This window comes from Copadichromis virginalis, linkage group LG16, assembly GCF_057382275.1.
Source record: "Copadichromis virginalis isolate Kocher_CV1m ecotype Utaka linkage group LG16, C_Virginalis_male_GT1.1, whole genome shotgun sequence".
Classification (NCBI taxonomy): domain Eukaryota; kingdom Metazoa; phylum Chordata; class Actinopteri; order Cichliformes; family Cichlidae; genus Copadichromis; species Copadichromis virginalis.
Window position 1 is genome coordinate 12,084,242 of NC_140633.1, and position 19,202 is coordinate 12,103,443.

At 37.9% G+C, this 19,202-nt stretch overlaps 1 protein-coding gene across 1 annotated transcript; it reads right to left on the minus strand.

Moving 5' to 3' along the window:
* Positions 1-6,619: 6,619 nt before the first annotated feature.
* lmln (leishmanolysin-like (metallopeptidase M8 family)) lies at positions 6,620-16,769 on the minus strand. The gene is made up of 16 exons (XM_085435360.1): positions 16,432-16,769; positions 15,350-15,453; positions 15,193-15,223; positions 14,683-14,765; positions 13,771-13,888; positions 13,239-13,417; positions 12,946-13,051; positions 12,497-12,591; positions 12,300-12,417; positions 11,885-11,992; positions 11,605-11,792; positions 11,225-11,357; positions 10,863-11,022; positions 9,509-9,639; positions 8,286-8,496; positions 6,620-8,000 (listed from the first exon to the last, which is right to left on the minus strand). The coding sequence occupies exons 1-16, from the start codon at positions 16,567-16,569 to the stop codon at positions 7,900-7,902; spliced, it is 2,004 nt and encodes a 667-aa protein (XP_085291486.1). The 5' UTR covers positions 16,570-16,769; the 3' UTR covers positions 6,620-7,899.
* Between the last annotated feature and the right edge of the window lie 2,433 nt (positions 16,770-19,202).

Below are 19,202 nucleotides of genomic sequence, written 5' to 3' on the forward strand. Positions count from 1 at the left end.
GCAAACGTGAACAAATTTGCGCCAGGTTATTCAGTTTTCAATGCCTTCTAGAAAATGATGAATGCATAAAAGGCATTAACTGTGGTTATGTCGGGTTTCTAGACGACCTGTGACACACACATGTAATGGAGCTGTCAATAAATTATGACAGCTATCCTGACTTCAGGTCTTAGATGAACAGTGAGTTGGAATCCAATGTGTGGGTCATGGACATTACCGAATGCTGTGATTCACAGACAGTGGCTCAGGAGCCACACGTGTCTCACAACACATTATATCTGAGTCAAAGGTTTCAGGTGTTTAAAAACTGGGTCCCAAGGAAAAGATATTGGTGAAATATGACTTTAATCCAATTTGGGGTACTTTTTTGTCTTCGTGTGTTTTCTTATTTACAACTAATATTAATATTAGGGGGCAAGGAGTGACAAAATTAAATACATAAATGAATTAAATACACCATTAAATAATTAAATGTGTCAGTTATTTAAAATTGGAATTAGTGAACTAAATAAAGATTTAAATATTTCTGTTCAAACATTTAATAAATTACTTATTTTAAATTTTATTTGATTAATGACATCAAACCCAGGGGGTTAACACTGTTCCAGTCAAAACCATTGCTTTGGCCTAGTGTACACCAATTTCATTTACCGAGGTTATATCTATTGTGTCTTTATTTCCTGATGTCCGTATGTGTCATACTTGTTTCAGTCACCAATTCTTTTTTTGCCTGTTCCATTTAGTTCTTTAGCTGTCAGAATTACTTTGCCATATGGATCATCACTGCCTTGCCGTATTGGTCCATTTGATCGTCCTTTGTTGTTATTGTTTATTTTATTTTATTTTCAGTTGTTACAGACGGGACAGACATGACTGAGGGATAGGAAAGGGAGAAAGAAAGATGAAGAAAAAGAAAAACAGAAGGGAAGAGGGACAGTGAGAAAGGGTCAGTCACCAATTCTGAATCATAACTAACATTAAAAACATGTTTAAGAAGGAAAGAGAGCAAATAAATCTGATTAACATCTGATCTTTGTGTTTTTTGTTCAATATCAGCATGACCTGTGTATACATACACAAACTTTATTAAAAGAGATAACATGACGTGTTTCCATCATGTAGTAATTGTTAGGTTTAAATGTACCAGGACAGTTAGACACTATGAAACACATACAGACTTCAAAATGTTTGATTAATATTTTTATTGTGAATATTAATCAAGATTAAAGTTACAGTGTGCAAAATCTCAACACTAGATGTCAGTACATAGCAGACTGCATTCAACCCATTTCTGTTTTCGTACCCCTCCCAGTTCAAATACACAATCCCAACTAAGGTGGTTTCCATTTATCTGTAGTGAGTGTGTGCTGTCAGTCCGCTGTTTAGCTCAGCAGTAGCAATATGTATCGACATCTATGGAGGAAAACGCAAAACTTTGTGGTTGAGTCCAATATGAGTCGATGAGTCACTGAAGCTCATTTCTGTCTGAAAATTATACTGCAGTGTTGTTCAAGATATCCTGAACTTCTCTGTCAATAAGTGCTGCCCTTGTTAGTGATACTTTGAAGTGGAGCTAACTTTGTTAAATTCAGACTCTTAGCGAATAAACTCTCATACAATGTGAGAATGTAATCAAATTGTTTATTGGAGGGAAAATGTGATTTTTAGGACACTTGAGTCTAACATTAGGTAATATAGCATTAGCTTATTGCTGCTGTGTTTTAGCCAGCTCATTGTTAGCTGTCTGTAGGTAGTAGGGTCGCATGTTTAATCTGCTAACAATAAGTAATTGTGATGAAAACAGGAAAAAATGAACATGTTTTACACATTTCATGTGTTAGAGCTCTGACTTCAGTTCAGTAGATTAAGCTGAGGAGAAAGAGGATGACATTTTATCCAGTTATCGCCTTCCCTCGCATTTTTGCTTCTTTAGTGAAGTAAACCAGATGATAAAACATGGGTATTGTTAAGGGTTCAAATATTAAGGAGGGATACAGGAGGTAATCCAATAACAACAATGATCTGGCCGGGTGGAGTCAAACGATGATTTTAATGAACACACGCAGCGTGGTGAGATGTACACTGCAAAACATCAGCTGTAGATCTCCACCCAAAAGACACTTCAGATTGCTTTTGATTCATCAGGGTTAACGCCCCCTCATGCGTCATCAGATACAATACATGCTTACATCAAATCAAAACCACAATGACTTTTAACACAGTTTGAAAAGAACATCGCCTCGTCTCCCTGCCAGTTGTCTTTCTGTCGCTGCCGGACGCACGCTTATCGTCTGAAACATCAGGCCCACATCCTGCAAGAACCTCTACTAAAAGCTTAATCAAAGAATATAAAAGTATAAAAGACAATTTGAATAACCTGGTTATTCAAATAGCATCATTCAATCAGCTCCTCAAAGTAACTTTCACTTTCACAAGCACGCTCTGCAAAAGCCTGCGCTTCCTGTCTACTTTGGCACAGAGTGTACTCAGAGTTAGGCCTTTCTTTTATCAGAATCAGCACATACACATTTAAGATTATAACAAGCATTCAAAAGCATTTAAGATTATTGATTTAACTCAACAGTTTAAAGTGGTTATAACTGCACCTGTAATAAAGGCTAATTGGGTACCAATATGTTTAAACATCTGAATACAATATCAATACTGTAAACTGTATTATTAATGCAATGGTAATGATGATGATTATTAACAATAGCAGCAAAATAATTCCCCTGATCTCCACAGTATGAACCTTCCTGTCTCAAGTCTGTAAGTGCAGACACAAATTAAAATTTCTCTAGGCTAAATTATTACCATTTTATTATTTAAAATTTCGCTAACTTTCAGGGATTTCTCAGTTGAACAAACATGTTTTATAACTCATAAGATATTTCCCCCCCCCCAATCTAATTTGCAGGGAATTATTTCTATGTTTTTGGAAACGGCATAGGAATACTGGACTGATACAGTTTTTAACCAAACACGTAACATTTGGACAGTTGTGGGTCCAATGTACCAAGCAAACTACCCACTAGCCAGTAAGCATTCACCTAGCGGCTCTAATCTGTCTCTCTTAATTCCAACCTGAGCCAACAGAATTATTTAGAGAATGAATTGGTGGGTTTAAATACTTGGATAACACGCGGACCAAATAGACCTTTTTCTTTTTATTCTTGTACTGAAAATCTTGAGAGATGGTTTTTAATGGCATTTAACTTTAGTAAGAGACGTACAGCATAATATTACTCAGTGATATAAGATTTAAGACAGAACACACATACCTTAAAGGAGTGAGGCTCTAAGCGGTGAGGCCATTCAATTTCTCTTGGTGAATGACTGTAAAAATCTGTACAGCATATTTTACGTTGATATTTCTCTTTCTGCATTGTAAAGCATGGTAATTTTTGTGTTCAATAAACTTTCAGTCCAATGACCGGCTACGTGGGTTTTATTAATTAACTGAATGACAGATAGCAGTTGGGTTCATCAGAGTTCAAATCTGTCACATTTTACAGTAGAATATCCAGGCGATAGATGGGTCATTCCATGAAAACCAACCAACTGCACCAGTTTAATGTTTCTGATGGAGAGGAACAGAAACAACCATTAGTTTGATCTGTTCTCTGATTATTCTGTGGGGGAAAAAAAAAAACTTTTGAGTCCAACTTTTAAAGGATTTCATCACCATGTGAGATAAGCCAGAACAAGTTATACCAAATAGGAAATGTGTTTGTTTTTTTTAAACCTAGTGTTTGATATTCCCACTATAGCCTTAATTCCTTCTCTGTCAAAAATAATTTTTCAGTAATCTACAATCCTGTTTAATTCTGTGGCTGTTAGGTGGAGACACTGGTTGGTTTTACATATCAGTTTCAGTTCCAAACTTTTAGGAGCATTAAACTTTCTGTTGTTTGGTTTAATATAATGAATAAATGTAATTTTATTAAGCATGACAGACACCGACATCTTCAGGGATACAGACAGTTTTTATTCTGAGACAAAAGTCTTGATTTGTCTTACAAAGCAGCCCTTTTCCTAAAAAATAAAATAAATATAACAAAGATCATTTTAGTAACACAAAGTGTCTCACTGAAAAGATCGGCTGTTTTCTCAACAGCCTCATTTCTGCATAAAATTAACTGGAAACAGAAGCATCACATTTCTGCGTGTTTCACCAACACTGACGTGGGATCTGATTTTTTTCTTCCCCCCTCAACTTAGTGCAAGTTCAGTCATCACATTGAACAGTAATTTCAAACAAGTAAAAGTAAATCACAAACTCTTACAGTTCAGTCAGTTTTAGCTGAAATTCACTTTTAACATGATCAAAGTAAACTGAGGTCAGGTCTGCACAGGACTAACACCAACGACACAAACTCTACAGCGCATGACTCGAAACACTTACATCATATAAATCATGTTCCCGGACACATTACTGACAGTGTTATCAATTAAAACATTCTTACACAACACAGACACACATGCATGACCGACCTGGTGGCAAACGTCATTTGTGGGCTTCAGATAATAATAAAACCTCTCCTGGCATCAGCTTTCAAACAGAGACATCCCCGCACATTAAGGCCAGTTCTTTTAGTTCAAACACAGAAATGCAAAGTCAGTCTTAAATGAATGTAATGAGCTCCATTAGTCGAGGAAATGAGCCAGATTATTAACATCAATCACTAAACCAAGTTGTTTAATGTTAGATTATATTTTCTTTGAGTGCTGAATTATTTTCTTTTCATTACGGTCCGAAAATTATTTTGTACCCACGCTACTAACTTAAATTTATGTGCAAGTCACACAGTTTCTTTGCAATTTTAACTTGCATCTCATTTCAAAACATTTTCAAGGCTTTCATGGTCACGTTTCCACTATTGGAGACATTTAGCATGCTCATGTGCTTATTTTGCATCTGTGTGGTGATTTTATAGGTTTTTGTTTTCTATGGAAGGTCATTTTTGTGTCTTTATTGTTCTTCTCTCCTCACTGAACTGGTAGAATTGTGTCTCAACGTACTTTTTAAGGTAATCAAAAATTTGTTAATAATAAGTTTGTTAATAATTTTGTGTCATTTTGAGTTTGTTTTGTGTCTTTGTTTGTTTTTGCATAAATAAGAGCAAAACATTGCAGATTCATTGGAAAAAAGGAGCGAATCATTATTTCAGACATTCATTCTCCACACCACTCTCCACCACAAAAAACAAACAAACAGAAATTTGCACTTTTATCCTAAAGCATTGCCATTGTGGCTTCAGAGGCTGTTCTCAATTGGCTCATGCAAAAGAGTTTAATGAACCACAAATGTAGGAGCCCTTCTCACTCTGGGCCATAAACTGAAAACAATCGCTAATCCAACAAATGTATGAACTGCTGAGAGAAAGAGTCCCCGTCATTACAGAAACAAAGAGCCAAACATAATCTGTATTTAAACAGTAAAAGTGTTTCCATAGCAGGTTTATGATTTTAAGCACCACTGGATTCCTGCCAAATCTTAGTTTAGCTCATTGCATCACCACCTAAGCTAACTGTAAACAGGCCATTTGGTTTGTAATTTTTGGCCAATAATTAACAGAAATAAGCAGTCACGTAATTTTAAGACCAATGGAACGAGGACAAATCCAGTCTTGGTTTTGAACTCAGGAGGAAATTTGAGAGCTTTGTGCTTTTGAAATGTCAGTGGGCTCATTTGCGGAAACGTTGCTGGGTTTTGGCCCTGCTGAGGACACAATGAAATGAAACCTGTGGGAAACATTTTTTAGATATTACTCCTCAGTAAAGACCTTCCACCAAGCCAGCAGCAGCAGGCTTGGCAATCTGAGTTGTTAAGGTGTTAATCTGTGTTGACTGATTATCCAAAAAAAAAAAAAAAAACAAAAAAAAAAAAAACAACAACAGAAAATTCATTTGCTTTTTACAACAAATAAATTCCTATATATTTGTGAGGTTGGAAAATAATTATAGTAAAGTGAATGTACAGCATCGTCATCAGCAAAACTTCTACTTGCAAAAAGCAAAGGCCTTGAATGCAAACGCTTGAGCTCATCATGTAGAGAGAAACGATCATCAACATTATCAATCTGTACTCCAAAGAAGATCCATACCTACATCTGAACAGCTACATATCTTAAATAAGGATAAAATGACTCTTAGAAGAAAATGAGGTAATGAATTTAAGCTCAAGTGACCTGTCAGGAGGTGGCAGGGGAAGTCCTTCCACCATATTCCTGTTCGGTCTCATATTTATATTTACAGAAAGAGTTTTCAGCATAAAAGATCCTGTAAGCTTAAAAAACTTTGAACAGTTACCTTCTGCTGCCACCAGAGTTCAGCAAACTGCACAGAGCCTCGTGTTGTTTCAGTTAAGAGGAAGAAGTTTGCAGGTAGTTTGCACCATTGTGGTATTGTCGATCGACAGTCAGTTTGTCACAATCTTGAAATTAGTTTGAAGAGATCAGCTAAAAAATACAGACATCCCGCTTCCATCACTACACTGTAAGAAAAAGGAATCTGACGAAGTACGATGATCCCAAAGCTGAAGTAAAGTTGTGAAATTTAGGCAGAAACCAATGTGAATCTATCAGGTTTCCACAGCTCACAGTAAAAAAAAAAAAAAAGAAAAAAAAGAAAAGAGAACAAAAAAATTGAAAATAAACAAGTGTCCAGAACAAAAATGTGTTTTTTTAGGGAATAATGATGCTGCAGACACTCTACATGCTGAATTGAATTAACCATTTTCATGCACTTAAGTAACCAAATCACCGCAAGCAACCTGGTTCCAGCAGAAATCAGAAACATATTAAACATATATACAGTAACCTGGTTAAACATTCAATGACGTCCTTAAAAATATCTGTGAATACAATTTCAAGTGTACACAAAACAATATTACACTATTACAACTTTGGATATGTTAGCTGACCATCTGAAAAGCAAGCTGTAGTAACAACTGGTCAATTATAAAAGGGCTGACAAATTTCATTTCAAATTACATAAATGATTCATTATAAAATCACTTTAAAATTCTTAATCCTAAAATAACCTTAAATTACTGTTCATTAATCGATTAGCATATGAAACATACTGATCAATGTCTCGTTTTGCACTAAACCCTGTGTGTGAAAACATGAGAAATAAGCAGATCTTTGAATACAAGATGCTAAAATTTGCAAATATTTGGCTTTTTATTCATTATTTTTACATACAAAAACTTATTTCTATCATGCTAGACTTTTGTTTTGAAGAGGTTGTTGTTGTTGATAATAATAATAATAATAATAACAATATTAACAACAACAATAATAGGTGTATTGTAAGTACATATATGTATCATGGTCTTGATAATAAAAAAGTGGTGTTAGTGCATTCTGAGTATATGTAATGTGAGTAATCCCTGCCTCACTGAAAAGGACAAATTACACTGCTTATTTTTCATGTTCCATTGCTCTGCCATAAAAATGGTCCCTGTCGATCCAACTTGCTCTTTTTGCCAATAATTCGCCCACAAATAACAGTATTAGCTGCCATTTAGCTGCTTTCCATGTTGATAACTGACAGAGTTTTGGCTGTGTGTGTCAGTCAGATAAATCCTGTTCAAATGAAAGCTGGCTATAACCTGATTACTTAAGTGCATGTAAATCTGGTGAGGGACAACTGAATGGACCTTCAGCAAAAGGATACCTGACTGTGCTGAGAGATGCATGAGGATGCAGTCACAGAACAAAATGAGAAAACAGGCTGAGAATGGCAAAGAAAGGAACGCAAGTGCGGAAGGGAAGGAAGGAGGAGGTAATGAGTAAAACAAAGAGGAAAAACATCTGCAGTCCAAGTCCTCAAGTGACTATGGTATAGAGGACTGTTCAGCTACCTTGGTGTGTTTGGTGTGTGTGTGTTTTATCAGCTGCAGTGGCAGAGCAGCAGTCCAGCCACTAGAGGAAACAGGTTGAGCAGCAGGAGCCACAGAGTGGTGGCCAAACCTGGAGAACTGGAGCATGGATCTAAAAGAAAGACAGAAAATAACATCTATCAAATCATGTTTGTTTTACATAACAGAATTATATTCTACACACATTGAGTATTTAATTATACATACATCTTAAGTTTTATCTTTCCCTTTCAGTGCTTTCCTCACAGATTTCTTTACTTTGTTCTCATTTATATCTTTTCCCATTTCTTCACTCATTAAACAACTTCATTCAACCATCAGTTGAAATCTAAAAGGCAGACAGCTTCACCATGGGACAGGAAGAGAAGCATTTAAATCAGCTGGTCCACTGACTGACCAATTGGGTTGCTCCTGGAGGTGTTGATGGGTGGGAGATGGTAGGGTAGGGGGCAGTCATCACAGAAGTCGGTGCAGGCGGGGCAGATGAGGACACCGTTGTAAACCCACTCGTTAACGCGTACGCTGATGCTCAGCAGCTGACCTTTACGGACACAGAGGAAGGAACGATCCTGAACGAACACCATGAGGCCCTGAGCTGAGCACGACACCTGCAGCACAGAGAGGGTGTGACACAGACCCAAAACACACAGCGACATGCACTTTCCTCTCATTTCTCTAAGTTTATTAGGGATTTTTTTTCCCTTTGTATAAAAACCTTTTGAGAGCCCACTAAAGCAGTTTGGGACAACAAAAAGGGATTTAATTTATTTAACCTGAACTATTAATCTGTTTGTCATACATAAATAAAATTAAAATCTACAGATGGGGCAGTGCGATATGACAAAAATCTCATATCCCGATATGAGACATTTATCGTCCTGACAAGGATATAAATCACAAAAATGTAATATTTTCTGTAAATTCTGTGAATCTCTGGCAACTCGACTTGCATGAAGTTTTTCCAGCTGGGCGTCATGTAGCTGGATTCGAGTGTTTTAACCGATGCATGACATAAGACATAAGTTGTAATGGCCACCATTTTCTTTCAAAGTTTGAGTCTAAGGTTTATTTTTTAGCACCTGACGGCTCTTTTTTTTTTTTTTTTTTTCCCCCCTTCTCATCCGTAAACTCTCTGCATACTTTTTCCTGTGATTCAGTTTATTTTGAAAAGTCTCAACAGGATCTTGAGCTTTATTGTGAAAGGTGTACATGGAAAACAAACACGCAGAGCCACGGGATGGTTTTACCGTCGTTGTAAATAACAGCACGTAAAAACAGCCCCTTGTCTGTCTGTAGTGTGGTTACATTAAATATAAGAGAAAGAAATTAAGAAATAATTTAAGAAATTAATATAGCCACTACCGTGACCATCAAAACGATGAAAAAAAATATTGCTGTAAACTGTTTATTTAAGACACCACGAAACAAACGATAGTGTAAAATGAAACTATAGATGTTTTTATATCATCATCCGATATATATCGTTATATTGAACAGCCCTATCTACAGATTTCTAGAAGGTAAAAGTCTCAACCTACAGATGTCACCTTCTCCACTGAGCTGTAAAGGGGATCTTAAAAATTCACAGAAACATAAATAAGTATATGTACATGTCAGCACCTTGTAGCATCCGGAGCCCCAGTCAGGGTACGTCATCTTCCGAGTGCACTGCTCCATCACAAAGGCTGATTTCTGGTACAGACACACAGAGTCTGGTCCATACTGCTCTGCTCCATAATTTCTCCACCAGTCTGAACAAACAGAGAAAACCACAGATAGAAAGCTCACATATGTCATAGAAACAGCATCAACAACAGCAGATCAAAACAGATTTTATACAAGGATTCCTCCAAATGTCTTTACTCAGTGGTCCCCAACCCCCGGGCCATGGACCGGTACTGGTCTGTGAGTCGTTTGGTACCGGACCACGAGAGTTGAGGCTCGGGTGTGAAATTTATGGTTTTCGGGGTTTTTATCGTTAATTCGGTTTCCCTGGGTCATTTTCCGTATTATAGTTGTGCATCTTATTTTGAAAGAAATATTTACGCATTACCATAGCGACCAGAGAGCATTAAGTGGCAGAGAGGAGGATGTTACTCTCCATGTTGTTGGCACATTTCAGGAAGACGCTGCTAATAAAGTAACACAATTACACAGTGAGTTGGCGTTTATTATTATATTTACAAAATACCACAGTTTTTGTCTTGGTCGTATCATTTTATTTTGTTGTATTTATCAGAGACACCTTAAAGGCTGTCCATGAAAATATTGTCTGACATTAAACCGGTCCATGGAGCAAAAAAGGGTGGGGACCACCGTCTTTACTGATGAGCTCTCAGTCACACCTATGACAGAATAGGTTTCACGTTCCTGACAGTGAAACTGGGCAGACATGTGTTCTTATGGATTTATGCTAAATGGTGGTGAGCTACTTCTCTGTCAAGCTCTTTTTGATTTTAACAAATTATTTAAAAATTATTGAAAATTATAATAAAAATAAAATTACTTAAAAATGAACACCATGCATCTGTCTGATCTGGCCACTGAAAACAGTGGTCAAAGTTCAAAGTTGAACTTGACTGTGAGTACTCCTTGCTGCACGTGCCGTGTCCTATGTGAAAGGGCCTTAAGGTGTCCAAACCAGGATTAGTTCTAGTCCTAAGGAGCTTTAGGATCATCTTATGCATCTTTATATGAAGTCGCTTTTTGAAATTCAATACTTGAAAGAGTAAAGGTAATTGCTGTAATTAGTCTAGTGAGTGGTTTCTTTGCATATTTTTATTTATTTTTTTTTATTTTATTTTTTTTAAATAATCGGGTGTGTGTGTGTGACCTGCGTTTAAGGCACAGAAGAATAAGAAATATATTAGGAAACTATTCTAACCTCCCTCCCTGTACTACAGCTGTTCACAGAGTTTGATTTAAAACAGCACTAGACTAAAGGCAGCAGTAGAAACAGCAGTATAAGCAGTACCTGGCTGGTTCTCAGACACTCTGCAGTAGGAGTTTCTCTGGTATTCTCCACTGAGGTGCCAGCTGAACTCCTGACTAAATGGACAGTAGTCCGCGATCTCCACAGCACCCCCAAAGAACGACAGCTGATCAGCAGCCACGTCAGGGATCCGCTCGAAATACTGACACAGCACATATAGTTACCCACAGCACACTCACTGAACACAGCAGAGCTTACTGTAACATGCACATACAGCACTGTGTGGTAGCTATAAATAACCTTGTCAGGCATTTTATATAAGAAAAAAAAAATAACACATCCACTAGTTTCAGCAGAACAATCACAAACATATCAATATTGGTAGTGGTGGGGGGCTTGCATACCTGGTACTTAAGTGGCAGTTCTTGTGGGTATTTTTGCAAGTTGCACACAGCCACAGCCAGCTGATCCTGTCTGCAGGTGAGCTGCAGAGGAGAGGCTCGCACTGTGTCACAGTACGGAGTTACAGCGTGTCTTCTGCAACAACAAGTACATGATAAATGCTGCTAGTTAGATATGCCATTACTGTGGGTACCTGGTACAGTACAGAATTTATCTGCAACATATACATATGCCCCTTTTTCAGTGTGTTAAACTTGGTCATTTTTTCAACCATTGGTGCCAGCTTCAAACTAAAACCATGAGCTTTGTGATCATGAGGGAAAAAAATAGCAAAAAAAAAAAACTTCAACTCTGTTTGACACAGAGTTTGTGTTTCTGTGACCTCTGTCTCTGCTTGTCCATCCAGAATTTGCAGCTCTTCATGACAAAGTCGCAGCCGAGACCACGGCCCCAGTCCAGCCTCTGAGCCAGGCTGTAGTTGGCGCGGTACCATCCGCTGTCCTCCATGATAGCCAGCGTCAGCCGAGAAAATACTCGGTTCTGAGTGTGGGAGCCCGTCATTGCCTCATTCTGGGATGAATGAGAAAAAAAAAAATGGATGAACACAACGGAGAAGCCCAAACTACTGGCTACCAAAAAGCCACGAGAAAACATGTGCTGACCTCTAAGAGTCTCTTTTCCCAATGGTTTAGTTCGGTTCCTGTCCCTCCTTGGTTCTCCAGCTCCATCCCCTCCAGGATGGGGCAATTAAAATGTTTCCTCGCCTCCTCCTGGAAACAGAAAGGAAGACACATACTACTTAGTTATTACTTGACATCAACTATAACACCTAAACTGGCCTCCAATAACAATCTCATAGGTTCAAGTTTGTCCACTCTTTCTAATCAGACCTATATATTACATTCCTTCAACAACTCCTGGTGTGTATAAATCTTTGTAAAACAATTGTTTTTATAAGCACAGTCAAAACTACAGCTAAGAGGTGCAAAATGACAGTACATGATCTTTTTCTAGACTCACATAAACAGAAGAAGAGTTACGAAACTAACCAGTTTTCTTAATATTGAAGCTTCTTACCACAACACGAGGAGTGACAAGGACATGCACTTGGTGTCGGACCATCACGCCTCCTCTGATGTCCCACAGTCTGGTAACTCTTCTGATAACGGCATCGCTCCACTGGTACAGACCCAGACTGATGCACAGGTATAGGATTAGAAGTTAGAGCTTGAACACTAGAAATCATAGATGACCATTACATATAGTGTAATCACCTCTCGTTGAAGGCGGGCAGGCCGCTTGCAAAACGAGGAGTCAGAGGTTTGCCCTCATCATCGTGGTAGAAAGCAAACAGACCGGCTGAAAACCCCTAGAGGACGTAAGGAGAAACTCCAGTCAGTGACAGATTTCACACATGCACAAATTACTCAACAAGAGTCTATTTAGCACCAAATTACAAGAATATTTATAGCAGCACATCTTCTGGGCAAAATCTTGCATTTTTTATTAATATGCTCACGAGGTAAAAATAAACCCACAGCAATTTTTAGCTTTTAAGTTCAGCTTTGGCAAACTGTTGTTGGTCAACAGTAAAGCATCTCCAAATGTATTCAAATGTTAAAAATCTGCCTACGAAAATATGGTTCAAAAATGTCTTTTGAGCAATCTGTGTGAACCTAATTCACCCACGGGAAGCTCAACAGCAGTGACAAGTGGTACTGACCAGAGCGTGGATGATTTCATGTTTGACTGTGGACAGCATCCCTTCAAACTCCTGAGGTTGAGAGGAGATCATAGCAGGGCACAGGTTGGCGTAGCCTGCTATAGGTCTAAAAGGAAAAACACCCTGACAAACATTAGTTTATACTGTGATATTCTGACAGTTTGATTTATTTCTGTTACCAAGATGACAGTTCATTGCTTATTAAGCAAAAAAATGAGACTTTATTTAAAGACTGGATTGTATTTTTAGTTTATTTTTTAAATTAACACTAAGTAAGGTTTTTATCCTCCCACCTATCCAGCTCCGCCTCCAGCTGGCAGTAAGCAGCATAGGCCACTATGTTCTCCTGCCCACAGCGTTCTGTGGTGACACCGCTGACGTACAGCACAAAATCGGACCCTTCGACTCCAGGCCCATCTGGGGGCCCTGTAGGGCCACATGACTTCCCAGACTCACTGCACACCTTGCATTGCTAGAAGAGAAACACGACATTGGAGTGAGCAGAGAGCACACTGAACTAGTGAGGATGGACAACAGTGTTCACATCTTAGCATAAAAACACTGTCGGTTAAAAGTTGGTCAGAATTTTTTTTAAATCATGGGGAAAATGGTCAACAGCACTGTCTGGTTATGTGTTATCTGTAGAATTCAACTACAGCAGTAACATTATATACATTTTGGTCAATGCATGCTTGGTCAATATTTTAATGTTAATTAGCAATGAATTAACACTTCATATGTTCCAAATAAAAACAGAAAACAGCTGCTAACAAGGCTAGAGTCCTTGTCGTGTGTGATCAGTAATCTATCTATGCACACTCTGACCTGCAGGTGGTGCTGTGGTACAATGACGGGCCCACATCGCGTAAGGTTTGCACAGGCGTCCTGGCAGTAGCGATGAGGGTCATCTCTCTTCCTCATGTACTGGTTGGTTGCACATTGTCTGAGATAACAGAAACAGTTAATTAAATATAACCACAGATGTGGTTCCCAGAAATCCAAGAGAAACAAACATTTAAACAACTTTCTGGCAATTAAATAGTATAACATAAACACACAGCACTTGATTAAATTACTCATCTGGATTTTATTAAGGGGGTGCTTTGATTTATAGGAGTGCTTACACTGGAGCTAATTGACACCTGCTAGGCCTCAGTCAACTGGTCTTGGTGTGTTTGGTGACTCTTCTTCAAATCATCACACAAATAACACGACTTAATCCATGAAACAGCCCAATTAAAGAGGTTTGTGCTACAGTTTTTGGTGAGTGACACTGTAGTATTTATTAATCTGTCACTTACCACCAGTTGTCAGCTATCTGTGTTTGCCCATTGCACCCGCACAACTTGTGGATGCAGGTTTCTGACCAAGTGTTTGTTAGCTGACTGCTTAGCACTTTGCACTCTGATCCAAATTTGATCACAGAGCCAAAGAATCTACATGGCAAGCAACAAAATGCTAACGTTGTGTCTTCAAAAGGCAGAATCCCAAAACCACTGGGTGATGTCATTGTAGTTTCATTCTTTCTTTAAAAAATAAAATAAAATACATATGCACACACTTTGATATTAATGCTTTTACTTAAATAAAATACCTTTAAACCTCTTATGACAGTATGTGGAACATATTTAAAAATCTAAATTACTCTAGACTATTGTTTTATACTTTCTTTTAGATTACTGAACTGAAAATTTGTGCACATGTGTAGCTAAAATAGTGACGGCAGGGACTACATACCTGCTGAGCAGTACAGGCCCCACTCTGCGCCTGACACTGAAAGCCCTCTGCAGGTAAGCGATGGCCTGAGGAAAGAGCTTATCCTAGAGAGGGACACATGGAGTAACACATTTTCAATCTGTTACACCTCTGATCACAGCCAACAATGCTGCAAAGCCCAATCCGACATCACTTCAACTACTGCTAATGTTTTTCACGAGTGCTGCACTTGAACCTCACAGCTGAGAACCAAAACAAACAGCAGAAGGCACGGCTGAATGTTAAAACCACTGATGATGTCCTCATGTTGCAGTTCTTGTGGATACTGGACTTTGAATGTAAGATTTAACAGAAAACCCTATTTACTGCTTAAAAATCAAAATCGGGAAAACCACAACAAGTTGACTCTTAATTTCCACTTTTATTTATACCAATTTCTCTGTGGTTGAGATGTGTTATTTTACAAGGTTATAGTTAGACTTTAACTATTACAAAACATTTATTGTATAAAGTGCTCAGGTGTGTCCTCACCTTCACAAGTCTCCTTTTGTCTGCAGTAAGTCTGTGGATGGAGAGCATACTTGTTACACACACAAACCTGGCATATGGATGCTAGAAAAATGGTGACAGTTGCTCTGTTTGGCTTTTTGTTTTGTTTTTTAATCCTTTGAGTTGCTGTAGCACTTACTGGTCAACACTGCTGTCATAGATGATCTTTATTTTCAGCTGAAGGTCTTCTGGAGAGCTTCTCTTAGTCAAACGCTCAGGCTTCAAGTAAACATGGTGGACAATCTGAAACAGGATAGCAGAAAATGAGAATTGCAATTTATAAGAGGAGAACTAAATCAACCAATACTACTAACAATAGATGTGTTTAGTGTTTTACAAAACTATTATTGGTATAGTATTGGAACATATGCCAACTATCAAGAGTAGAAATTGCAGTACAAAAATGTGTTTATGATAACTGAGAAACTGAAATGCTCAAAACACAGTTCAACTTCCTCTCAATCAGAAGCAAGTATTATATTTGATGCTGGTGATCAGAGCCTTTAAGGATTCTGGAAATACCTTCAGAATAGGTAAAGCACTCCACCTTACAAACGACGTCCAATAAGCTTTTCTGTTTATTTTTTTAATGGCTAAAAACTGAGAGTCACAAACTCGCCTTTTAGTTAGTTATTAAAAACCTAATCTGTCCATTTTACTGTGAATGGGTTTTGTGTACATTTAGTTAAAAATACTTGTCTTCTGTGAATACAATGTTTGGGGTACAGAGTGCAGCTGTATTTTGAATTAATAAATTAAGAAATAATTAATCTAGCCAGATGTCATTTTGGCTGTTTAAAGGGGAAAAGGCTGAAGCTGAACAGCTGAAACTGATTTATAGACAGTGGCATGTGATCTGAAAGCTGCTTTCATAGTCTAAATGTGCATGACAGAAGCTGTACAGTGAACACAGTACAAGCTTTGTATACCACAGTGGCATCACTGTTAGCCTGTAAGCTTGCTATCAAACTGCACATAAAGTCTTAGTGAGGAACCAACTGAACAACACGCTTTCGTTGTATTTATCACAAAAACACGTCCTTCACATCGTGCTGGGGATTGTCAACTATTCATTTTCTACGTACCGAGGCGATAAAGTCTTATTACACTGTATAATATTTAATACCATCTTAAATAGCCGACGCAGCTAACGTGCTAGCTTAGCCTCTGCTGTTACAGATCTAGCTTAGCTAAGCTGTGGCAGAGACAGCCGAGGCTCACCTCGTTGGGAGAAGGGACTCGGTGTTTGCAGGAACCGTGACAGCTCACTAGCACGGCCAGAAGGGAAAAGAAAAGGGCTGGGCTGAGGAGGAGCCAGGACACGGACGGCTTGCCATCCCGGCTTAACCTCAGCTCCATCCTCCAACCTGCCCGACAAAAGGGGCTTGGCAGCCCGAAGTCAACAGAATCTTCGCCGGTGTCGGTCCGGTCCCTTCTACTTTCGTTTCGTTCATCGCTTGCGCGGTGAATCAAAGCATGTTAACATCCCGCAAAAAATAAATGAATAAATGAAAAACAAGCGAACAAATTCAAATAAGTTATACCCGAAGTGAAAAGAGCAGTAACGCCGGCCGGTGAGGGGATAAATATACGCCTGACAGCTGCGGCGGTCCTGGTTTGTAGCTTATGTCAGCTGAGGGTGCACTCCGAAGATCGTCTGTTGTCAAGATGATTCACTCCCCCAAATGAAGGAAGACAGCGCTCCAAAGATCATATTTTAGTAGTATGAGGTATATTCAACAGATATGGTACATCTTTTTCCTCTCTCAAAGGGGCAAAGGAAATAAATAACAACGTTTTATCTTTTTTTAGTGCGGAGTTTAGAAAGGCATTTGCTTTAAAAGCTTGTATAATATTTTTTTATTATATACAATATTTTTCATAAGTTTAATTATTTATAGCAGCGATACAGATTCACAAATCCATAAAAAGTTAGAATCCGTCTAAAAAATGTACTTGAGACATAATTTTACGGAGCCCCGCAAGGGACATGGGAGAAAAAAAATTAAGAAAAACTTTTGGGTATTATTCTTGTGAATTGTGAAGACATCATGCTTAACCAAAAATTTGAAGAAAATGGGTTAGGTTCATTATGGTTCCCTTCACTTCAAAGTTAATGCCTGCCTCTTTTCTTAAGGCAGGTCTGTAAAGCTTTTCACTTTTTCCACCATGTGATGCTGTGTTCCCACGCTCTGTGGCACCAAAACATCAAACACATGAGGTAAATGTGATTACATCTGAATGCCCATCATGGCTTACACTTAGACCATCTCTGATCGCTGTAGCTAATGAGAATCCACCCTGTGTCTGTTTGATTGTATTAGCTCTTGTTTCACTCTGTTAGGAAGGTGGAAAACTCCAGTGTTACATGGTAATGACTTAAAATTTTCATTTTAACGGAACATTTTAAGTCAAATTGTAGCACCAAAAACATGCATATTTGGTACGTTTTTTTATGTTAAGTGATCATTTCTTTCATTGTAATAGGTATTTATTTCTCATGTGTTATGGTTATTGTATTTTTCAGGCTTTAATGAAAAATTCTGTTTTGCTTAGCCGGCTCCAAAACCATCTCAGTGCCCAGCCCAACCCATAAAATGCTGCTGTAAAGTTTTTGTGGTTTTCAGCTTCCCTTTCATTTGTTTCTTCTGTGATGTTGGAGATTTGCATTTTCATTATGGTTAAAAAAGAAAAAATAAGAAAACATAAATCTACAGAAGCACCGGCTTCAAAAGGATTGCTTGGTAAGGATATGATGATATACACACTGTATATTTTCAATATTTTCTGACATTTTATATTTTATACGTTTGTTGATCAATGTCTGTGTTAGTTTATCCCTAACAATCCTGCGACACTTACTCTCCCTTTCCTTTTTGAAAGCAATCTAACCTATTCGATCTTTGTCTCTTGTCTCCCACAACAAACAGAATCAACAGATTTTTATTCTTTTATAAACAAACTAGGATGAAATAGCGTATGAAGTGTTCATTCCTAAATTTGAACAAACATTTATTTATTTTTAAAAAAAGGTTCAGAAATGATCAGAAAGTGGAAGAACTTACTTCTGAATCATCACATTAAATTTTTGTTTTTTAGCCAGTAGTAAAATGGATTTCATCTTTACATTCACAGGTACACAACAACTTCTGCTGGCTAATGGGCATATTTTTTTTCAGTGTAAACAAATGTAGGCTAAAACAGAACATAGATAATTCAAACAAATAATCATTTTTATTATATATGGTGCATTATATTTAGGTGGAATATCTTTTGTCAGATAGAAACAAGCTAGAAACATTGTTACTTAGCTTTGTATCCACCATAAAAATGGTTTTAAAAGTTTTAAAACTTTATTTTTTATAATGAACAATACTATATTGTTTTTCAATATATAGGTTTTTAGACACTAGATTGTCATTCAGGAGCTCAGCTGCCATCCATCCCTCCTGAGGAGCCAGTGCACAGCTGGCTACTAAAGAGCAGCTCAGTCAGTGTGTGGACCCCTCTTAGTGAGCATTAGTGGTGTATTCAGCTTGTCTTAATGAAACTTTGTTTTCTTTGAGCTTCTAATGAGTAGCTGGTATCCACTAGTAGCAGAAGTGAACCTTTAATTTGGTTAACCATCTCCTTTATCTTTCCTTGGTGTGTTTTAGTTTGTGGATGTCGTTTGTTTAGTTGAAATAGCGGTGTTGCCGACTTTTTGAGTTGACTCCTTTATTAATTTAAACTTAGTTTTTCACAATTTGTTCTGCTTGGCTTTTTCTTTTCCCTGTTATACCATTGTTATTCCACGTCCCGTAGCCTTACTCTCGGGTATATAACATGCTCATTAAGGCAAATGTCTGATCTAATCTAAATCTAATCAGCCAATCACACGGCAGGAACTCAATGCCTTCAAGTATACAGACAAGCATCAGAATGTGATTTTAGGTGACTTTGAATGTGGCATGCTTGGTGGTGCCAGACAGGCTGGTCTGAGTAATTCATAA